Source organism: Taudactylus pleione, unplaced genomic scaffold (assembly GCF_031769625.1).
Source record: "Taudactylus pleione unplaced genomic scaffold, aTauple2 ptg000186l, whole genome shotgun sequence".
Lineage (NCBI taxonomy): Eukaryota > Metazoa > Chordata > Amphibia > Anura > Myobatrachidae > Taudactylus > Taudactylus pleione.
The window spans coordinates 8,614,488-8,631,267 of record NW_028284588.1 but is presented as its reverse complement, the minus strand read 5'-3'; the positions used below and the strand labels follow the sequence as shown (position 1 = coordinate 8,631,267).

Here is a 16,780-nt window from a genome sequence, read left to right as displayed (position 1 = left end):
GGAGAGAGGGGTGCTGTGGGGAGAGGGTTGCTGTCCTGTGAAGGAAGGGAAGGGTTTTGTGATGAAAGAAGGGTGCTGAGAGGGGTGCTATACTGAGAGAGGTTATATGCTGAGAGGGTGGAGGGGTGCTGTGCTGAGAAGGGTGCTGTCCTGTGAGGATGGGAGAGGGGTGCTGAGAGAGTCTTGTGCTGTGAGGGGTCTGTGCTTTGAAGAGAGATGGATGCTGTGAGGAGTGATAAGCAGGGAGAGGAGGAGGGGACTGTTCTGTGATGGGAAAGGGGTCTGTGCAGTAAGGGGAGAGAGGTCTATGCTGAGAGGGTTGCTGTGCTGAAAGGGGAGATGGGAGCTGTGCTAAGAGGGGAGCTGTGAGGGGTCTGTGCTGAAAGGGGAGAGGGTTCTGTGCCATGAAGGGAGAGGAGTGCTGTGAGTGTTGCTGTGCTGAGAGGGGAGGAGGGTCCTGTGCTGTGAGAGGGGCAGTATATGGTGTTGTGAGGTGGGCAGTGAAGTGGGGAGCATGTGGTGCTGTGAGGAGGATCAGTGAGTGCTAGGAGGTGGTCAGTAACTGTGTCAGTGTGTGCTCTGTGAGGGGCTCAGTGTGCTGTGAGGGGCTCACTGGCCCCCTAACAGCACTCACTTACTGAGCACACTGACCTCCATCCGTGTGCTCAGTGAGTGAGTGTTGTTAGGGGGCCAGTCTGATATGGAATGGACTGGCAGTGAGAGCTGAAGAGGGGGCAATCAGTAGAGCCAAGCTCCAAAAAGCTGAGTTTTGTACACAGGGGTCAGGTCGCAGTCACCATTGATAATAATGGGGACGGCAATTAGGCTGTTACTACATAGCGTTGATACATAAAATGATACAGCATCTGTAACTTCTGCATAATTTTATGAAAAAACACTTTGATTAATAGGCCCCAAAGTATTGTTTATTCTACTAAAGGGTGCCAAAATGTATATTTGCTTACTAAACAAATTAGGCTCAGTCTGGCCCTGGATGTGCTGGAAAAACAAGTAACACAATATTAGGCAGGTGCTTTTAATGTTATGGCAAGAGGCTCTGGCAGAGCAGTTGTCTCTTGCTTTGTTTGATATGTAAAGGAAAGGGGAATAACGGGAAAAGGGGAATGCAGCACAGGTAAATAGTGAAGGTGTTTTCAAATTGAGGAATTAAAAAAAATGTATAGACAAATGAAATGATTAATCAAGAAAGTCCCATAATATGTATCACGTAGTGACGGTGCTCCCAAGGAGTTAAATAGCTATGCCCAAAAAAGAAAGAAAGAAAAGGTAACTCCCTTGATTGAGGCACACTTTATCACGTATAATTAAAAATTAACTTTTATTATATTATGAATAAAATTGTAATGAAATAAGGCAAAAAAGAAAAAAACATTATTATAGCTATAAATTCCTTTGAAAAAGAGAAAAAATACACAATTTAGCATATTTCATAGAGCCATCGGTTGAAATATAGTACCCATTGTATGAATCCAAAAAAGATCTATAGGGTAAAAAGTCACTTAATATTACCCAAAGATTACACCTTGTAATGTTAAGGAGTGTGGCCCGGATTCAGAGCCGCTCGCAAAAAGCGAGCGCTCGCTCTGAGTCAGGGCGGGCGCTTGTTTTTTAAGTTGTGGCCTCCTGGCGACCACCCATAGCTTATGCGAGCAGCCATGTGATGGTCGCGATGGTCAAGACCATTGTGACCATCGGGCTTGCGACTAGACCCTTACGGTAGGGTCTCGTGGCCGCAAGCCCCAGTGGACTTCCTGCTCTAATAGAGCAGGAAGTCCACCTACTGACATCACGAGTGATGTCAGTAGGGCCGCTCACAAATGGTAGGCGTTCCTGCAGGAACACCTCCGTTTGCCCAACCACCCCCCCCCTCCCCGCCTACAAAACGGGGCGAGCTGTCGATCAACATCGACAGCCGCCCCATTTGTTGCGAGCAACGGAGCGAGTGCTTTTGCGCTCGCTCCGGGGCTTGCGCACACCACACGTGCGCACTGGCCAACCATCGACCCACTTGCGAGCGGGTCTGAGTCAGGCCCTGTGTTCGCACTCTCTGTAGTGATATTAATAATAGAAGGCAAATGACAAATTAACTTAACAAATTATATTTTGTCAATCAGAGTCAGCAGCAATAAATGCAAAAGTGCTAGTGCAGTTCAATTTATCTGTTATGTACAAACAAACAAAGTGATTGCGCATAAGAGAAAGAGCACAGAATTATTTATTAATTATTGTTCTACTTATAAATAGTTGCTAAATCCAAAGTGCTAAGTGCAGAACAAATGATGTTTTGTCAATCAGAATCACAAGGAGGAGAGCTGAAACCGCTACTTGCTGTATCAAGGAAAAGTTAGGCAGCTTCAAAGTGAGTAACGGCACTGGGCCATGATGAGAGTTGGAATGGGTAGATGTATACAGATGACACTGGCCCTGATTCAGAGCCGGACGCTCTGAAAGAGCGCTCACTCTGAATCAGGGTGTTTTTTTTTGGAGTGGCCTCTTGGCCGCTCGCATAGCTGTGGGTGACCACCCACAGCTATTGCGAGCGGCCAGGTGATGGTCAAAACTCGCGATGGTCAAGACCATCGCGACCATCAGGCTTGCGACGAGACCCTTGTGGTAGGGTCTCGTGGCCGCAAGCCCGAGAGCTTCTGGCTCTAATAGAGCCAAAAGCTCTCCCACTGACATCACTGGTGATGTCAGTGGGGCCGCCCACAAACGGCAGGCGTTCACATGGCAACGCCTCCGTTTGTGAAGCCACCCCCACACCATGCCTCCAAAACGGTGTGAGCTGTCGATCAAAATCGACAGCCGCCCCCTTTTGATGCGAGACCCGGAGCGAAGGAGCGCCCATCGCTAGCCGGGTCTCGCGCATGCGCACGTCGGAGCATGCGCAGTGGCCTAACATCGACCCGCTCGTGAGCGGGTCTGAATCAGGCCCACTGTGTATACTTATATGGGTGAATATCATGAATTTTCCTATTGAAAATTTGCAGTATGCCATATACCATCTATATTGTCTTTGCCCATTCTGTTTTTTCTTTTACGGAATAGTAGCGACCCATCCCGGCTTAGTATGGCATGACCCTGCTCAGTTCCTGACTCCCTCCCCTCTCTAGGCTGCTGCTAAGCAACTGGACATATTGCTGGCTCTGATTGGCTCTCACTGTCTCAGAGAGCCAATCAGAGCACAACCCTCGGCCCTGCAACAGCAGCACACACCTCACCCCTGCAGCAGCACTTACACACCACAACACTGTTTAAACATCATGGGCAGTTCCTGGATAGAAGCTTGGTGCAAGATTTTTTTGTGACTTCTTCACTAAAAGCATCACAGCTCGGCTCCCTTTTGTCACAGATGAGGTTCATACACCTAAATCTTCCTCAACCAATGCAGTAGAGCACAGGTTGTCAAACTCTGCCCTCAGGATTCCAAACAGTGCATGTTTTCCAGGTCTCCTCACAGAATCACAAGTGAAATAATGCTCTCCACCTGTGGATCGTTTAAAATGTGTCATTGACTAATGAATACACCTGTGCACCTGCTAGGTGACCTGGAAAACAGAACCTGTGTGGGGTCCTGAGGACCGAGTTTGAGAACCACAGCTGTAGAGAATAGTGAAAACACCTTCAAAATTCATCCAGTGGTTTAAGAGATTAGTCAGAGCGAACAGACAGACCCCTGAACCGGGAACTATATATATATATACATATATATATATATATATATATATATATATATATATATATATATAAAACACTAGTTATTAACTGCCAGAATAATAAAAAAAAATGAACCATTGGTAAAGTACTTTGAATTTTTTTTCAAATATTAATGTAATATTTAGCAATTGTTGAATTGACATACAAAATAATTCCTTATTGCTATTGTTGTAGCTAAAGGTGATGAGATGACAAACTAATGGGAAGGAAAGAAGAGGCAGTCATTTTTTCAACAGGGATCTCAGAGATGACTTTTAAATATTAAATATGAGTTTGATTATAGACATACATTACTGAACTATGTAAATCTCTTTGGTTACTATGACAACAAAGTGTATGCACAAATCTCCCCATAAGAGCAGGTAATCCCAATGAAACTGACTTGACTTTTGCTGGCCTAGCTGAATAAGAATAATTCGCTGGAATACTAACCTGTGTGTGATATTGTGACCCCTCCATTTTAGATGCTAGGTACAGTGATAGAAGCCATGTATCATGCACTTTCGCTGTGTGACAAGGGCATTAAATTACAATGTGTCTGCAACTAGAACATTTTATGTGTTTATATAAAAGTTATGTTTCAAATCCTAAACCCTAAGTCACAATCTTTTTATTCCTCTGAATAAAAACATTCAGTGGAAGAAAACGTGATTGTACCTTCTTGGACGGTACACGCTGGCTGCTGACAGTTTTAGTGGCAGAAGGAGACGGTATATACTGTATACTGACACTGTATGTTCTGTAAGGCTAGAAAGATACTTTCATAATAAAAGGGCTGAATAATTAGTTATGTTGAAAAATATATAGTGGTATGAGGGGTCTCTACCATTAGTGGCATATAAAGGGGCATGACAGGGATCAGCCATTAGTGTTATATTATGGGGCATGAGGGGTCTCTACCATTGGTGGCATATAAAGGGGCATGACAGGGATCAGCCATTAGTGTTATATTATGGGGCATGAGGGGTCTCTACCATTGGTGGCATATAAAGGGGCATGACAGGGATCAGCCATTAGTGTTATATTATGGGGCATGAGGGGTCTCTACCATTAGTGTTATATTATGGGGCATGAGGGGTCTCTACCATTGGTGGCATATAAAGGGGCATGACAGGGATCAGCCATTAGTGTTATATTATGGGGCATGAGGGGTCTCTACCATTAGTGGCATATAAAGGGGCATGACAGGGATCGGCCATTAGTGTTATATTATGGGGCATGAGGGGTCTCTACCATTAGTGGCATATAAAGGGGCATAACAGGGATCAGCCATTAGTGGCATATAAAGGGGCATGAGGGGTGCTTTGGTATTAGTGGCATATAGACAGGCACGAGGGGGCTGTGGTATTAGTGGCATCTTAAGAGGCATGAAGAGGTTTTGGCGTTAGTGGCATACAAAGATGCATGAATTGGCTCTGAAGCACCAAAGAGGGTGTGCATAGGCTCTGAGCATATAAAGGGGCATGAATGAGGTGTATAAAGAAGCATGAAGTGGCTCTATATTAGCCTTGTAAGAAAATAGCCTGAAATCTGTCAATAAAATTGTTGCTTGTTACCAGTGATGGCTCCAGAGGTGAGGCTGCAGCATAGTCCAAAATTCAAATAGGGGAACCACACCAACTGCCACCCCAAACTGCTGCCAAACATCACTGGCTGCAACTCGCTGGCATTTGGTGTAGCTACCCAATTTGTATCACCTCTGGAGCCACAACTGGTTCGGAAATCTGAAAGGAGGTGCTCTGAGGGTTACCACCTTTTCATTTTCAGATTTCCGAACCAGTGGTGGCTCCAGAGGTGAGGCTGCGGCGCAGTCCAAAATACAAATTGGGTAGCCACACCAACTACCCAATTGGCTACCCAATTTGTATTTTGGACTGCGCTGCAGCCTCACCTCTGGAGCCACCACTGGTTCGGAAATCTGAAAATGAAAAGGTGGTAACCCTCAGAGCATCTCCTAATATTTTGAAAAGTTGGCTTCTTAGGGCCAATAAGAAGCTGCAGGTTCTGTGCTTGCAGATTTGTATTGGTCCGTGGGACAACACCTCTACAGTAACTTTACACCTCTCTGCAACAACTTGTTTTCGTCCTTGATTGGCACATGGAGTCTCTTACAAAACTTTGCTATGGGACACACAAATGTTTAATTAAGCCCCTTGTATTAACAACTGTACTAGTTCATTCATGTTATTACTTCAAAGGTCACACAAGAAAACTAAAGTTATGCAGCTTTCTAATGACAGTCATTTAGCTTTTTTTTATATTTCTTTATTTTAAATGGTCAATCAAAATACAATTTAGTACAGAAAAAAAGGGGTCACAAAAACTAGGGGTGAGCGGGTTCGGATTTCTGAAATCCGAACCCCCCCGAGCCCCCCCGATCCGAGTCCGATCCGAGTCAGGCTCGACTTTTCCCGCCTGACTCGGATCTGAAATCGAGGCAAAACGTCATCTTCCCGCCTTCCGAGTCTCGCGGGTTTTGGATCCTATATAAGGTACACACGTCGGCGCCATTTTCTCACTCGGCTGTGGACAGTGAAGAGGGAGGGTGGGAGTTAGGGCTGTGTAGTGTAGTGTAGTGTAGTGCTGCTGTTGTCCACTACTTCAAAGTCCATAGGGGCTGGCTGTGTTGTGCTGTGCTGCTGTTGTTAATAGGGGCTGTGTCCACTACTTCAAAGTCCATAGGGGCTGGCTGGACTGTGTTGTGCAGTCAGTTCTCCATAGGGGCTGTGTCCACTCCAAAGTCCTGTGCAGTGTCCCAGTCCTAAAGGAGTGCTGTAGTGTTGTCCAGGGGGTGCTCTGTCCATCAGGGGTGCTCCCCCCAAGTGCTAAAAAAATAATATATTTTCTGTGTTTGTGAATTGTGTGCGCAGTAGCCGCACGTGCATCAACAAAGTAGTGCCAAGCGTGCGCCTGTGTCATAAGTAAAGGGCCGGCTGGCTTGACCGTTAAGGGTGCTGTAACCCCCGAAAGTACACTCCAGTCCAAACCTAAAAAAAAATTATTTTCTGTGTTTGTGAATTGTGTGCGCAGTAGCCGCACGTGCATCAACAAAGTAGTGCCAAGCGTGCGCCTGTGTCATAAGTAAAGGGCCGGCTGGCTTGACCGTTAAGGGTGCTGTAACCCCCGAAAGTACACTCCAGTCCAAACCAAAAAAAAATTATTTTCTGTGTTTGTGAATTGTGTGCGCAGTAGCCGCACGTGCATCAACAAAGTAGTGCCAAGCGTGCGCCTGTGTCATAAGTAAAGGGCCGGCTGGCTTGACCGTTAAGGGTGCTGTAACCCCCGAAAGTACACTCCAGTCCAAACCAAAAAAAAAATTATTTTCTGTGTTTGTGAATTGTGTGCGCAGTAGCCGCACGTGCATCAACAAAGTAGTGCCAAGCGTGCGCCTGTGTCATAAGTAAAGGGCCGGCTGGCTTGACCGTTAAGGGTGCTGTAACCCCCGAAAGTACACTCCAGTCCAAACCAAAAAAAAAATTATTTTCTGTGTTTGTGAATTGTGTGCGCAGTAGCCGCACGTGCATCAACAAAGTAGTGCCAAGCGTGCGCCTGTGTCATAAGTAAAGGGCCGGCTGGCTTGACCGTTAAAGGGTGCTGTAACCCCCGAAAGTACACTCCAGTCCTAACCAAAAAAAAATTATTTTCTGTGTTTGTGAATTGTGTGCGCAGTAGCCGCACGTGCATCAACAAAGTAGTGCCAAGAGTGCGCCTGTGTCATAAGTAAAGGGCCGGCTGGCTTGACCGTTAAGGGTGCTGTAACCCCCGAAAGTACACTCCAGTCCAAACCAAAAAAAAAATTATTTTCTGTGTTTGTGAATTGTGTGCGCAGTAGCCGCACGTGCATCAACAAAGTAGTGCCAAGCGTGCGCCTGTGTCATAAGTAAAGGGCCGGCTGGCTTGACCGTTAAGGGTGCTGTAACCCCCGAAAGTACACTCCAGTCCAAACCAAAAAAAAAATTATTTTCTGTGTTTGTGAATTGTGTGCGCAGTAGCCGCACGTGCATCAACAAAGTAGTGCCAAGCGTGCGCCTGTGTCATAAGTAAAGGGCCGGCTGGCTTGACCGTTAAGGGTGCTGTAACCCCCGAAAGTACACTCCAGTCCAAACCAAAAAAAATATTATTTTCTGTGTTTGTGAATTGTGTGCGCAGTAGTCGCACGTGCATCAACAAAGTAGTGCCAAGCGTGCGCCTGTGTCATAAGTAAAGGGCCGGCTGGCTTGACCGTTAAAGGGTGCTGTAACCCCCAAAGTACACTCCAGTCCAAACCAAAAAAAAAATTATTTTCTGTGTTTGTGAATTGTGTGCGCAGTAGCCGCACGTGCATCAACAAAGTAGTGCCAAGCGTGCGCCTGTGTCATAAGTAAAGGGCCGGCTGGCTTGACCGTTAAGGGTGCTGTAACCCCCGAAAGTACACTCCAGTCCAAACCAAAAAAAAAATTATTTTCTGTGTTTGTGAATTGTGTGCGCAGTAGCCGCACGTGCATCAACAAAGTAGTGCCAAGAGTGCGCCTGTGTCATAAGTAAAGGGCCGGCTGGCTTGACCGTTAAGGGTGCTGTAACCCCCGAAAGTACACTCCAGTCCAAACCAAAAAAAAAATTATTTTCTGTGTTTGTGAATTGTGTGCGCAGTAGCCGCACGTGCATCAACAAAGTAGTGCCAAGCGTGCGCCTGTGTCATAAGTAAAGGGCCGGCTGGCTTGACCGTTAAGGGTGCTGTAACCCCCGAAAGTACACTCCAGTCCAAACCAAAAAAAAAATTATTTTCTGTGTTTGTGAATTGTGTGCGCAGTAGCCGCACGTGCATCAACAAAGTAGTGCCAAGCGTGCGCCTGTGTCATAAGTAAAGGGCCGGCTGGCTTGACCGTTAAAGGGTGCTGTAACCCCCAAAGTACACTCCAGTCCAAACCAAAAAAAAATTATTTTCTGTGTTTGTGAATTGTGTGCGCAGTAGCCGCACGTGCATCAACAAAGTAGTGCCAAGAGTGCGCCTGTGTCATAAGTAAAGGGCCGGCTGGCTTGACCGTTAAAGGGTGCTGTAACCCCCGAAAGTACACTCCAGTCCAAAGCCAAACCAAAAAAAAATTATTTTCTGTGTTTGTGAATTGTGTGCGCAGTAGCCGCACGTGCATCAACAAAGTAGTGCCAAGAGTGCGCCTGTGTCATAAGTAAAGGGCCGGCTGGCTTGACCGTTAAAGGGTGCTGTAACCCACAAAGTACACTCCAGTCCGAACCAAAAAAAAATTTATTTTCTGTGTTTAGCCGCACGTATATATCAAATCGATATAACATAAATGGAGGACCAAACTTTCTCCGATAAAAATAAAATAGAGAAAGATCAAGAACCACTTCCTCCTAGTGCTGAAGCTGCTGCCACTAGTCATGACATAGACGATAACATGCCATCAACGTCGTCTGCCAAGGCCGATGCCCAATGTCATAGTAGAGGGCACATACAATCCCAAATGGCAAAGTTCAGGAAAATGACCTTGAAAAAGACATTTAAATCAGCTGAAGAGAAACGTAAACTTGCCAATATGCCATTTACGACACGGAGTGGCAAGGAACGGCTAAGGTCGATCCCTAGTATGTTCATGACTAGTGGTTCAGCTTCACATGACGATGGAAGCCCTCCTCCCACTAAAAAAATCAAAAGAGTTAAGCTGGCAAAAGCACAGCGAAGAACTGTGCTTTCTAAGAAGATATCACAAATCCCCAAAGAGAGTCCAAGTGTGGTGGTGGTTGCGATGCCTGACCTTCCCAGCACTGGACGGGAAGAGGTGGCTCTTTCCACCATTTGCACGCCCCCTGCAAGTGCTGAAAGGAGCACCCACAGTCCACTTGCTGATATGCAAATTGAAGATGTCACTGTTGAAGTACAACAGGATGAGGATACTGGTGTAGCTGGCGCTGAGGAGGAAGTTGGCGAGGAGGATTCTGATGGTGATGTGGTTTGTTTAAATCAGGCTCCGGGGGAGACAGTTGTTGTCCGTGGGATGAAAAAGCCCATCACGGTCATGCCTGGGCAGAAGACCAAACATTCCACCTCTTTGGTCTGGCAATATTTCTATCCAAATCCGGACAACAACTGTCTTGCCATATGTACCATATGTAAAGGTGAAATAAGTAGGGGTAGGGACGTCAACCACCTAGGAACATCCTCCCTTATACGGCACCTGCAGCGCGTTCATAAAAAGTTACTGTCAAGTTCAGAAACTTTGGCTCAGACCGTAAGCAGTCCAGGGACACCTAAATCCCGTTGTCCTGTTGTATCCAAGCGCCTGCAAACCACACCGTCAACTCCCTCCTCGTCAATTTCCTCCTTAGTCAGGATCGGAAGTAGTCCTGCAGGCCATATCACTGGCATGACTGACTCTCCTATCCGGGATTCCTCCGGAGGATCCTGCATTGCTACGCCTACTGCTGCCGCTGCTGCTGTTGCTGCTGCTGCTGGGAGTCGTTCATCATCCCAGAGAGGAAGTAGGAACACCACTACTTTTACTAAACAATTGACCCTCCAACAGTCCTTAGCGAGGAGGATGAAGTACGACAGCAGTCATCCTGAAGCAAAACGTATAACTGAGGCCTTGACTGCTATGTTGGTGTTAGACGTGCGTCCGGTATCCGCCATTAGTGCAGTGGGATTTAGACAATTGATGGAGGTAGTGTGTCCCCGGTTCCAAATCCCGTCTAGATTCCACTTCACTAGGCAGGCGATACCGAGACTGTACAGAAACGTCAGAAAAAGTGTCCTCAGTGTCCTGAAAAATGCCGTTGTACACAATGTCCACTTAACCACGGACATGTGGACAAGTGGAACAGGGCAGACTAAGGACTATATGACTGTGACAGCCCACTGGGTAGATGTATCACCTTACGCAGCAACAGCAGCAGCGTCACCAGTAGCAGCATCTCAGAAACGCCAGCTCGTTACAAGGCAGGCTACGCTGTGTATCACCGGTTTCAGTAAGAGGCACACCGCCGACAACCTCTTAGAGAAACTGAGGGAAATCATCGCCCAGTGGCTTACCCCACTTAGACTCTCCTGGGGATTTGTGATATCTGACAACGCCACCAATATTGTGCGGGCATTACATCTGGGCAAATTCCAGCACGTCCCATGTTTTGCTCACACAATAAACTTGGTGGTGCAGAATTTTCTGAAAAGCGACAGGGGCGTGCAGGAGACGCTTTGGGTGGCCCGAAAAATTTCTGGCCACTTTCGCCATTCAGCGACTGCGTGCCGAAGACTGGAGCGCCAGCAAACACTCTTGAACCTGCCCCGCCATCACCTGAAGCAAGAGGTTGTGACGCGGTGGAACTCAACCCTCTATATGCTTCAGAGGATGGAGGAGCAGCAAAAGGCCATACAAGCCTATACATCCACCTATGACATAGGCAAAGGAGGGGGTATGCACCTGACTCAAGCGCAGTGGAGAATGATTTCCGTGTTGTGCAAGGTTCTTCAGCCCTTCGAACTTGCCACACGTGAAGTCAGTTCAGACACTGCCAGCTTGAGTCAGGTCATTCCCCTCATCAGGCTTTTGCAGAAGCAGCTGGAGAAAGTGAAGGAGGAGCTAAGACGGAGCGATTCCGCTCGGCATGTGGGACTTGTGGATGAAGCCCTTCATTCGCTTTGCCAGGATTCCAGGGTGGTCAATCTGTTGAAATCAGACCACTACATTTTGGCCACCGTGCTCGATCCTAGGTTTAAAGCCTATGTGGTGTCTCTCTTTCCGGCCGACACAAGCCTGCAGAGGTGCAAAGACCTGCTGGTGAACACACTGTCAGCTGAAGCGGAACGTGACACGTCAACGGCTCCTTCTTCATTTTCTCCCGCAACTGGGGCTGCCAGGAAAAAACTTAGGTATCCTAAGCAACCCGCTGGCGGTGATGCAGGGCAGGCAGGACCAAGTTTGGACATCTGGTCCGGACTGAAGGACCTGGCAACAATTTCTGACATGTCTACTGTCACTGCATATGATACTGTCACCATTGACAGAATGGTGGAGGATTACATCGGTGACAGCATCCAAGTAGGCATGTCAGACAGTCCATACCTGTACTGGCAGGAAAAAGAGGCAATTTGGAGGCCCCTGTACAAACTGGCTCTATTTTACCTGAGTTGCCCCCCCTCCAGTGTGTACTCCGAAAGAGTGTTTAGTGCAGCCGGGAACCTTGTCAGCGAAAGGCGTAGGAGGTTGCTTCCACAGAATGTGGAGAAGATGATGTTCATCAAAATGAATTATCAGCTCTTCCAGGGAGACCAGCCTCCAGAAGGTACAGAGGGACCTGTGGTGGTGGATTCAAGTGGGGACGAGTTAATACTTTGTGAGGATGAGGATGTACACACTGAAGAGGGTGAGGAATCGGTGGATGAGGAGGATGAGGATGACATCTTGCCTCCGTAGAGCCAGTTTGTGCAGGGACACATTAATTGCCAGCTTGTTTTGTGGGGGCCCAAACGAACCAATCATTTCAGCCACAGTTGTGTGGCAGACCCTGGCGCTGAAATGATTGATTTGTTAAAGTGTGCATGTCCTGTTTATACAACATAAGGGTGGGTGGGAGGGCCCAAGGACAATTCCATCTTGCACCTCTTTTTTTCTTTGCATTATGTACAGTTTGGGGCCTAGTTTTTCTAACTGCCATCCTGCCTGCCACTGCAGTGTCACTCCTAGATGGGTCACGTGTTTGTGCCGCCCACTCGTGTCGCTTAGCATAGTCATCCAGCTACCTCGGTGCAACCTTTTGGACATAAAAACACTATTGTGAGGTGTGAGGTGTTCAGAATAGACTGGAAATGAGTGGAAATTAAGGTTATTGAGGTTAATAATAGCATAGGAGCAGAAAAACCTACAAATTCTGTGATTTTAGCTGTTTTTATGCTTTTTTTCAAAAAAATACAGATCCAAAACACAAAACCCAGAACCCAAAACACGGAAGGGTGGTTTTGGCAAAACCAATCCAGATCCAAAACACGAAGAAAGATCCAGATCCAAAACCAAAACACAAAACACGAAAAGTGGCCGGTGCACACCCCTAACAAAAACCCAATGCAGACCATATTTTGTAAACAATAACAGACAAAAAATCTACTCAAAATACTTGGTAGAGAAGAGAGGGGTAAACAGAGGGTAGGAGGAGAGGAAGTAAGGGGGGGACAAGACTACACATCATCCAAAGAACCAATACATCTTCTGGACGGTAAACATCAGTCATTGCCCATGGGTCCATGTATGGAGTGTGCTGAAGAAAGAGGGGCACTGTGCTCAGCAATCAGCCAGTGAGCCCAAACTTGAGAAAAAACATGTCCTCGATCATGGAGGTACAGTAATAAGTTATCTTCTCCATGGTCGCAACATGCCATATCTGATTCTTAAGTACAGAGAGAAGTGGTGGGGATGTCTTTTTCCAGTTTAGAGCGATAAGGGATTTTGCCGCTGCTAGGATGTGTGCAGCCAATTTCTTAGAAAATTTGCCAATATTCGGGGGTGGATCGCACAATAAAAATATCCAGGGATCTTTTGAGATTGGAGCTTCCAGAAGGGAATTTAGTAGGCCATGAACCGAGTCCTAGAAGGGGACAATAATTGGACAGGTCCACCAGATATGGATTATAGTACCCTTGCAGCCACAGCCCCGCCAACAATCGGGTGAAGAAGATGGGAACATTCTATGAAGTCTCTCAGGAGTATAATACCACCTATAATAAATTTTATATGCAGTCTCTTTAATTTTGGTTGCAATAGAACTTTTGGCTATCCCCAGTCTCATGTCGTCCCAGGCCTCATCATTCGGAGGAGATCCAAGATCTCGTTCCCAAGCAGTTTCGTGAGGTCTAAGAGAGGGAAGGGTAGCATCTAAAAGAAAAGCATAAATCTGGGAGATTAAACCTTTAGATAAGGGGTAATTCCTACAAAGTTTTTCAAAAGGGGTAAGGGCTCGGAGGACAGACAGTGGAGGTAATGATTGTAAGAAATGGCGAATTTGAAAAAATTCAAAAGGATTAAGCGTCTGGGATGGGATTTTTTTGTTGTGATGTTGACAGGGATAACCATTGACCTTGAACAGAAAAATCAGTGGGGAATCTAAGCCCTGCATTAATACAGTTATGGAACCTCAATGTGGAGGAACCAGGAAGAACAGGGGGTTATACCAGATAGGAGTTAGAAGGGATGCTGGAGAAGTAAGATTAATTTTATGTGAATAGAGATCCCAGAGTTTGAAGTTAAATTTGATAGTAGGGAGTAATTTGGATGCGGAAGGTCGGTGTGCGGGTAATATGCCCCACAAAGAAGTTAAGTCTGGGAGAGTAATATAGGCCGATTCAATGTCCAACCATGAAGTAGTACCTGGGGGAGAGTATGAAGCAACAATATAAGAGAAATGGGAAGCGAGATAATAAAGTTTAACATTAGGGAGGCCTCTCCTACCTCCCTCAACCGACCTTTCCAAAACTTTAACCGCAATTCTCGGGGGTCTGTGATTCCAAACAAAACAAACAAGGGGCTTTTGAATATTACTTAGAAAAACAGCGGGAACAGTTATGGGGAGAGTCTGGAAAAAATAAAGCCATTTTGGTATAATATTCATTTTAACAGCTATGATCCTACCCAACCACGAGATAATAAGACGATTCCAGGAATTTAACTCGGCCTGTATTTTGGATAGGAGAGGTGGAACATTTTCACGAAAAAGAGAGTCATAGTGGGAAGTTAAGTAAATCCCCAGGTACTTTGATCTTTTTGGGTTGCCACTTAAAATTAAAATCAGTTCAGAGGGTTGTCATTTAGCTTTTTGATGTGTTTGCCAGATGCAGAAGCCAAAGGCCAGAGACGTCGAGGTGCAGTGAAAAGACCAAGCGTAGCACCAGGATCAGCCAATACTGTGTCATCTCCCACTTCACAAATTCCAGTGAGTAGTCATTTAGTCATCTATCCTACAAGTATAAGTTTAAAAAGCCTCCTTATAATTGTAGAGGTTTGAGATTACAAAGATACACAAATCTTGGCATGTGATTTAATTAATTTATTTGTTTGTAATTTTACAGCCAGCAGGAAAAAAGAATAATGTGCTTTCTAATGAAGCTAGGAAGGAAATGGCCAAACTTGCTAAAGTTACAAAGGATGAGAGGAGAGCTCAATTGGATGCTAGGCACAAATATTTAATTTCTAAACTGGCTGATGGCCTAGGGATCAGTGATACTGAAGTGGAGGACTTTCTTATTTCTGATGACAAGGTAAAATAATGCATTAGTGCCACCTGGTGGTGAATCGGTAGCAATGAATGCTTTTTTGTGGTTTGCGCTTTATTTTTTTTTAGAGATGTGCATGGATTTGGTTTTGGATTCCTACAAAATCTATAACAACAGCTAAATCATGTAACTTGGACCTGTTTACATGCAATCCAAAATCCTTTGCTTTTTAAATCTGAGTTCCAAACTGACAGCAGACCCGCATCGAAACTCTTTTCCACACTAACCCTATAGTGATTCCGAACTGTGACCCGTTTTGACTCTGAACTCCTAAGTTCGTGCGTGTTCGTGTTTCAGGAAAACTTAACTGCACATCTCTACTTTTTTCCCCCAAAATTGTCTTTGATAATGTTCATATTTTGATGTACATACATGCGTTTTTTTCAAAATAAATCATAGAATTGAAATTATACTACTTTTGAGAACATTTTATGCACTGATAAACTACTACCCTATGAGCTAAGGGGAAAAATATTAATTACATTATATGTCATATCATATGTGAAAGGTAATATTTCCTCAGGACTGTATCTTCAGCCCACCTAAACATACTGGTAAGTCATTTATGCAGGCTTTAAAATACTATGGCAGTCTTTAAAAGGGTACATAATAGAGTTTGTTTGGTTCCTGAGTTTAGCTAGATGATCATAAAATATGAATATTATAATTGTTATGATAAATAAACATCCTTTTTTAATAATCTTTTTGCTCTCTTTATAGTTCAGCCTAATAGCAGATTTCTTTGCTGCAAATGGATCAAAAAAACTAATCTTTTTTTATCAAGAAGTTGCTCAGGTATGTACAAAAATACATTTATTATGTTTTTTTTTGTTATATTGATCTGTTACGTCTATCTCTTTCACTTCATCAATCTTATTTGTCTTCTCATGTATTCTAGCCCAATAAGGCAAATATTCCTATGTGGGCAGAAGGAGCAAACCTAAATAGCTCATATACTCACCTGCAGAAGAAACTTTTTATCACAATGGGCTCCACCGAGGTACGTCTGCTACTGTCATCGGCCTCTCTGTGGTTTAACCAATGATGCAGTGGCCCATGTTGTTTTTTAAATACCATATACTTTTGAGTGTTTTTAACATGAAATATGGTCATTTGATATTGCTCCTGCTATATTGCTGTTTTGAGTTTTTTGCAAAGCACCATAAAATAAATATTTACTTCTGTTTAGAGAAATAGCTGTATCTCACAATTGCTCATTGCTAAATAATGTTATATTTTATTATTTTTAAAGTTTTGGATTGTTTTCTTTGTTTATCATTTTGTTTGAACCATTTCCTTATAGAACATGAGCATAAAATGTAAATTCAGGAAAATATTAATTTATGGGGTTTCCTTTTAAATGATTGACCTATTAAAACATCGACCAGACTCATCGGAAACTCACTGATGACAATTATATAACTATTAGGAACCAGAGCACTATATCCAATATTATATAGGTGCATTACTAATTGATAAACTACAGCTCAGCTTGATACATTTTAAAACCAAACTGATATAAAATACATCATTCACCCTTATGACTGGACATGTAAAAGTATATTTGTCCACATAGAGGACTAATACACTAAATCCTATGATCTATATAGGCATAACTTTAGTATATGAACCACAGCTCATATTAATTACTCTTAGGGACCAGATTTATGTCTCGCATATCATTGTCCAGTCACAGTGATTGTTGATATTCAACCTCTAGCTTAACACCAATAAATAGCATTTGTGCACGCTACTGTAAGGCTGGCCCCAAAGAGAAAGCTGCCATAA

The 16,780-nt window shown here is 44.7% G+C and overlaps 1 protein-coding gene across 1 annotated transcript in view; it reads left to right on the top strand.

The window, feature by feature from the left end:
* The window catches only part of LOC148519646 (dynein axonemal heavy chain 5-like), a 449,515-nt gene that overhangs the window by 2,892 nt on the left and 429,843 nt on the right, over window positions 1-16,780 (top strand). The window contains exons 2-5 of the mRNA XM_088476296.1: window positions 14,552-14,652; window positions 14,789-14,977; window positions 15,713-15,787; window positions 15,891-15,992. Coding sequence (XP_088332422.1) covers window positions 14,552-14,652; window positions 14,789-14,977; window positions 15,713-15,787; window positions 15,891-15,992 — 467 coding nt within the window. The remainder of the gene's footprint in view (window positions 1-14,551; window positions 14,653-14,788; window positions 14,978-15,712; window positions 15,788-15,890; window positions 15,993-16,780) is intronic.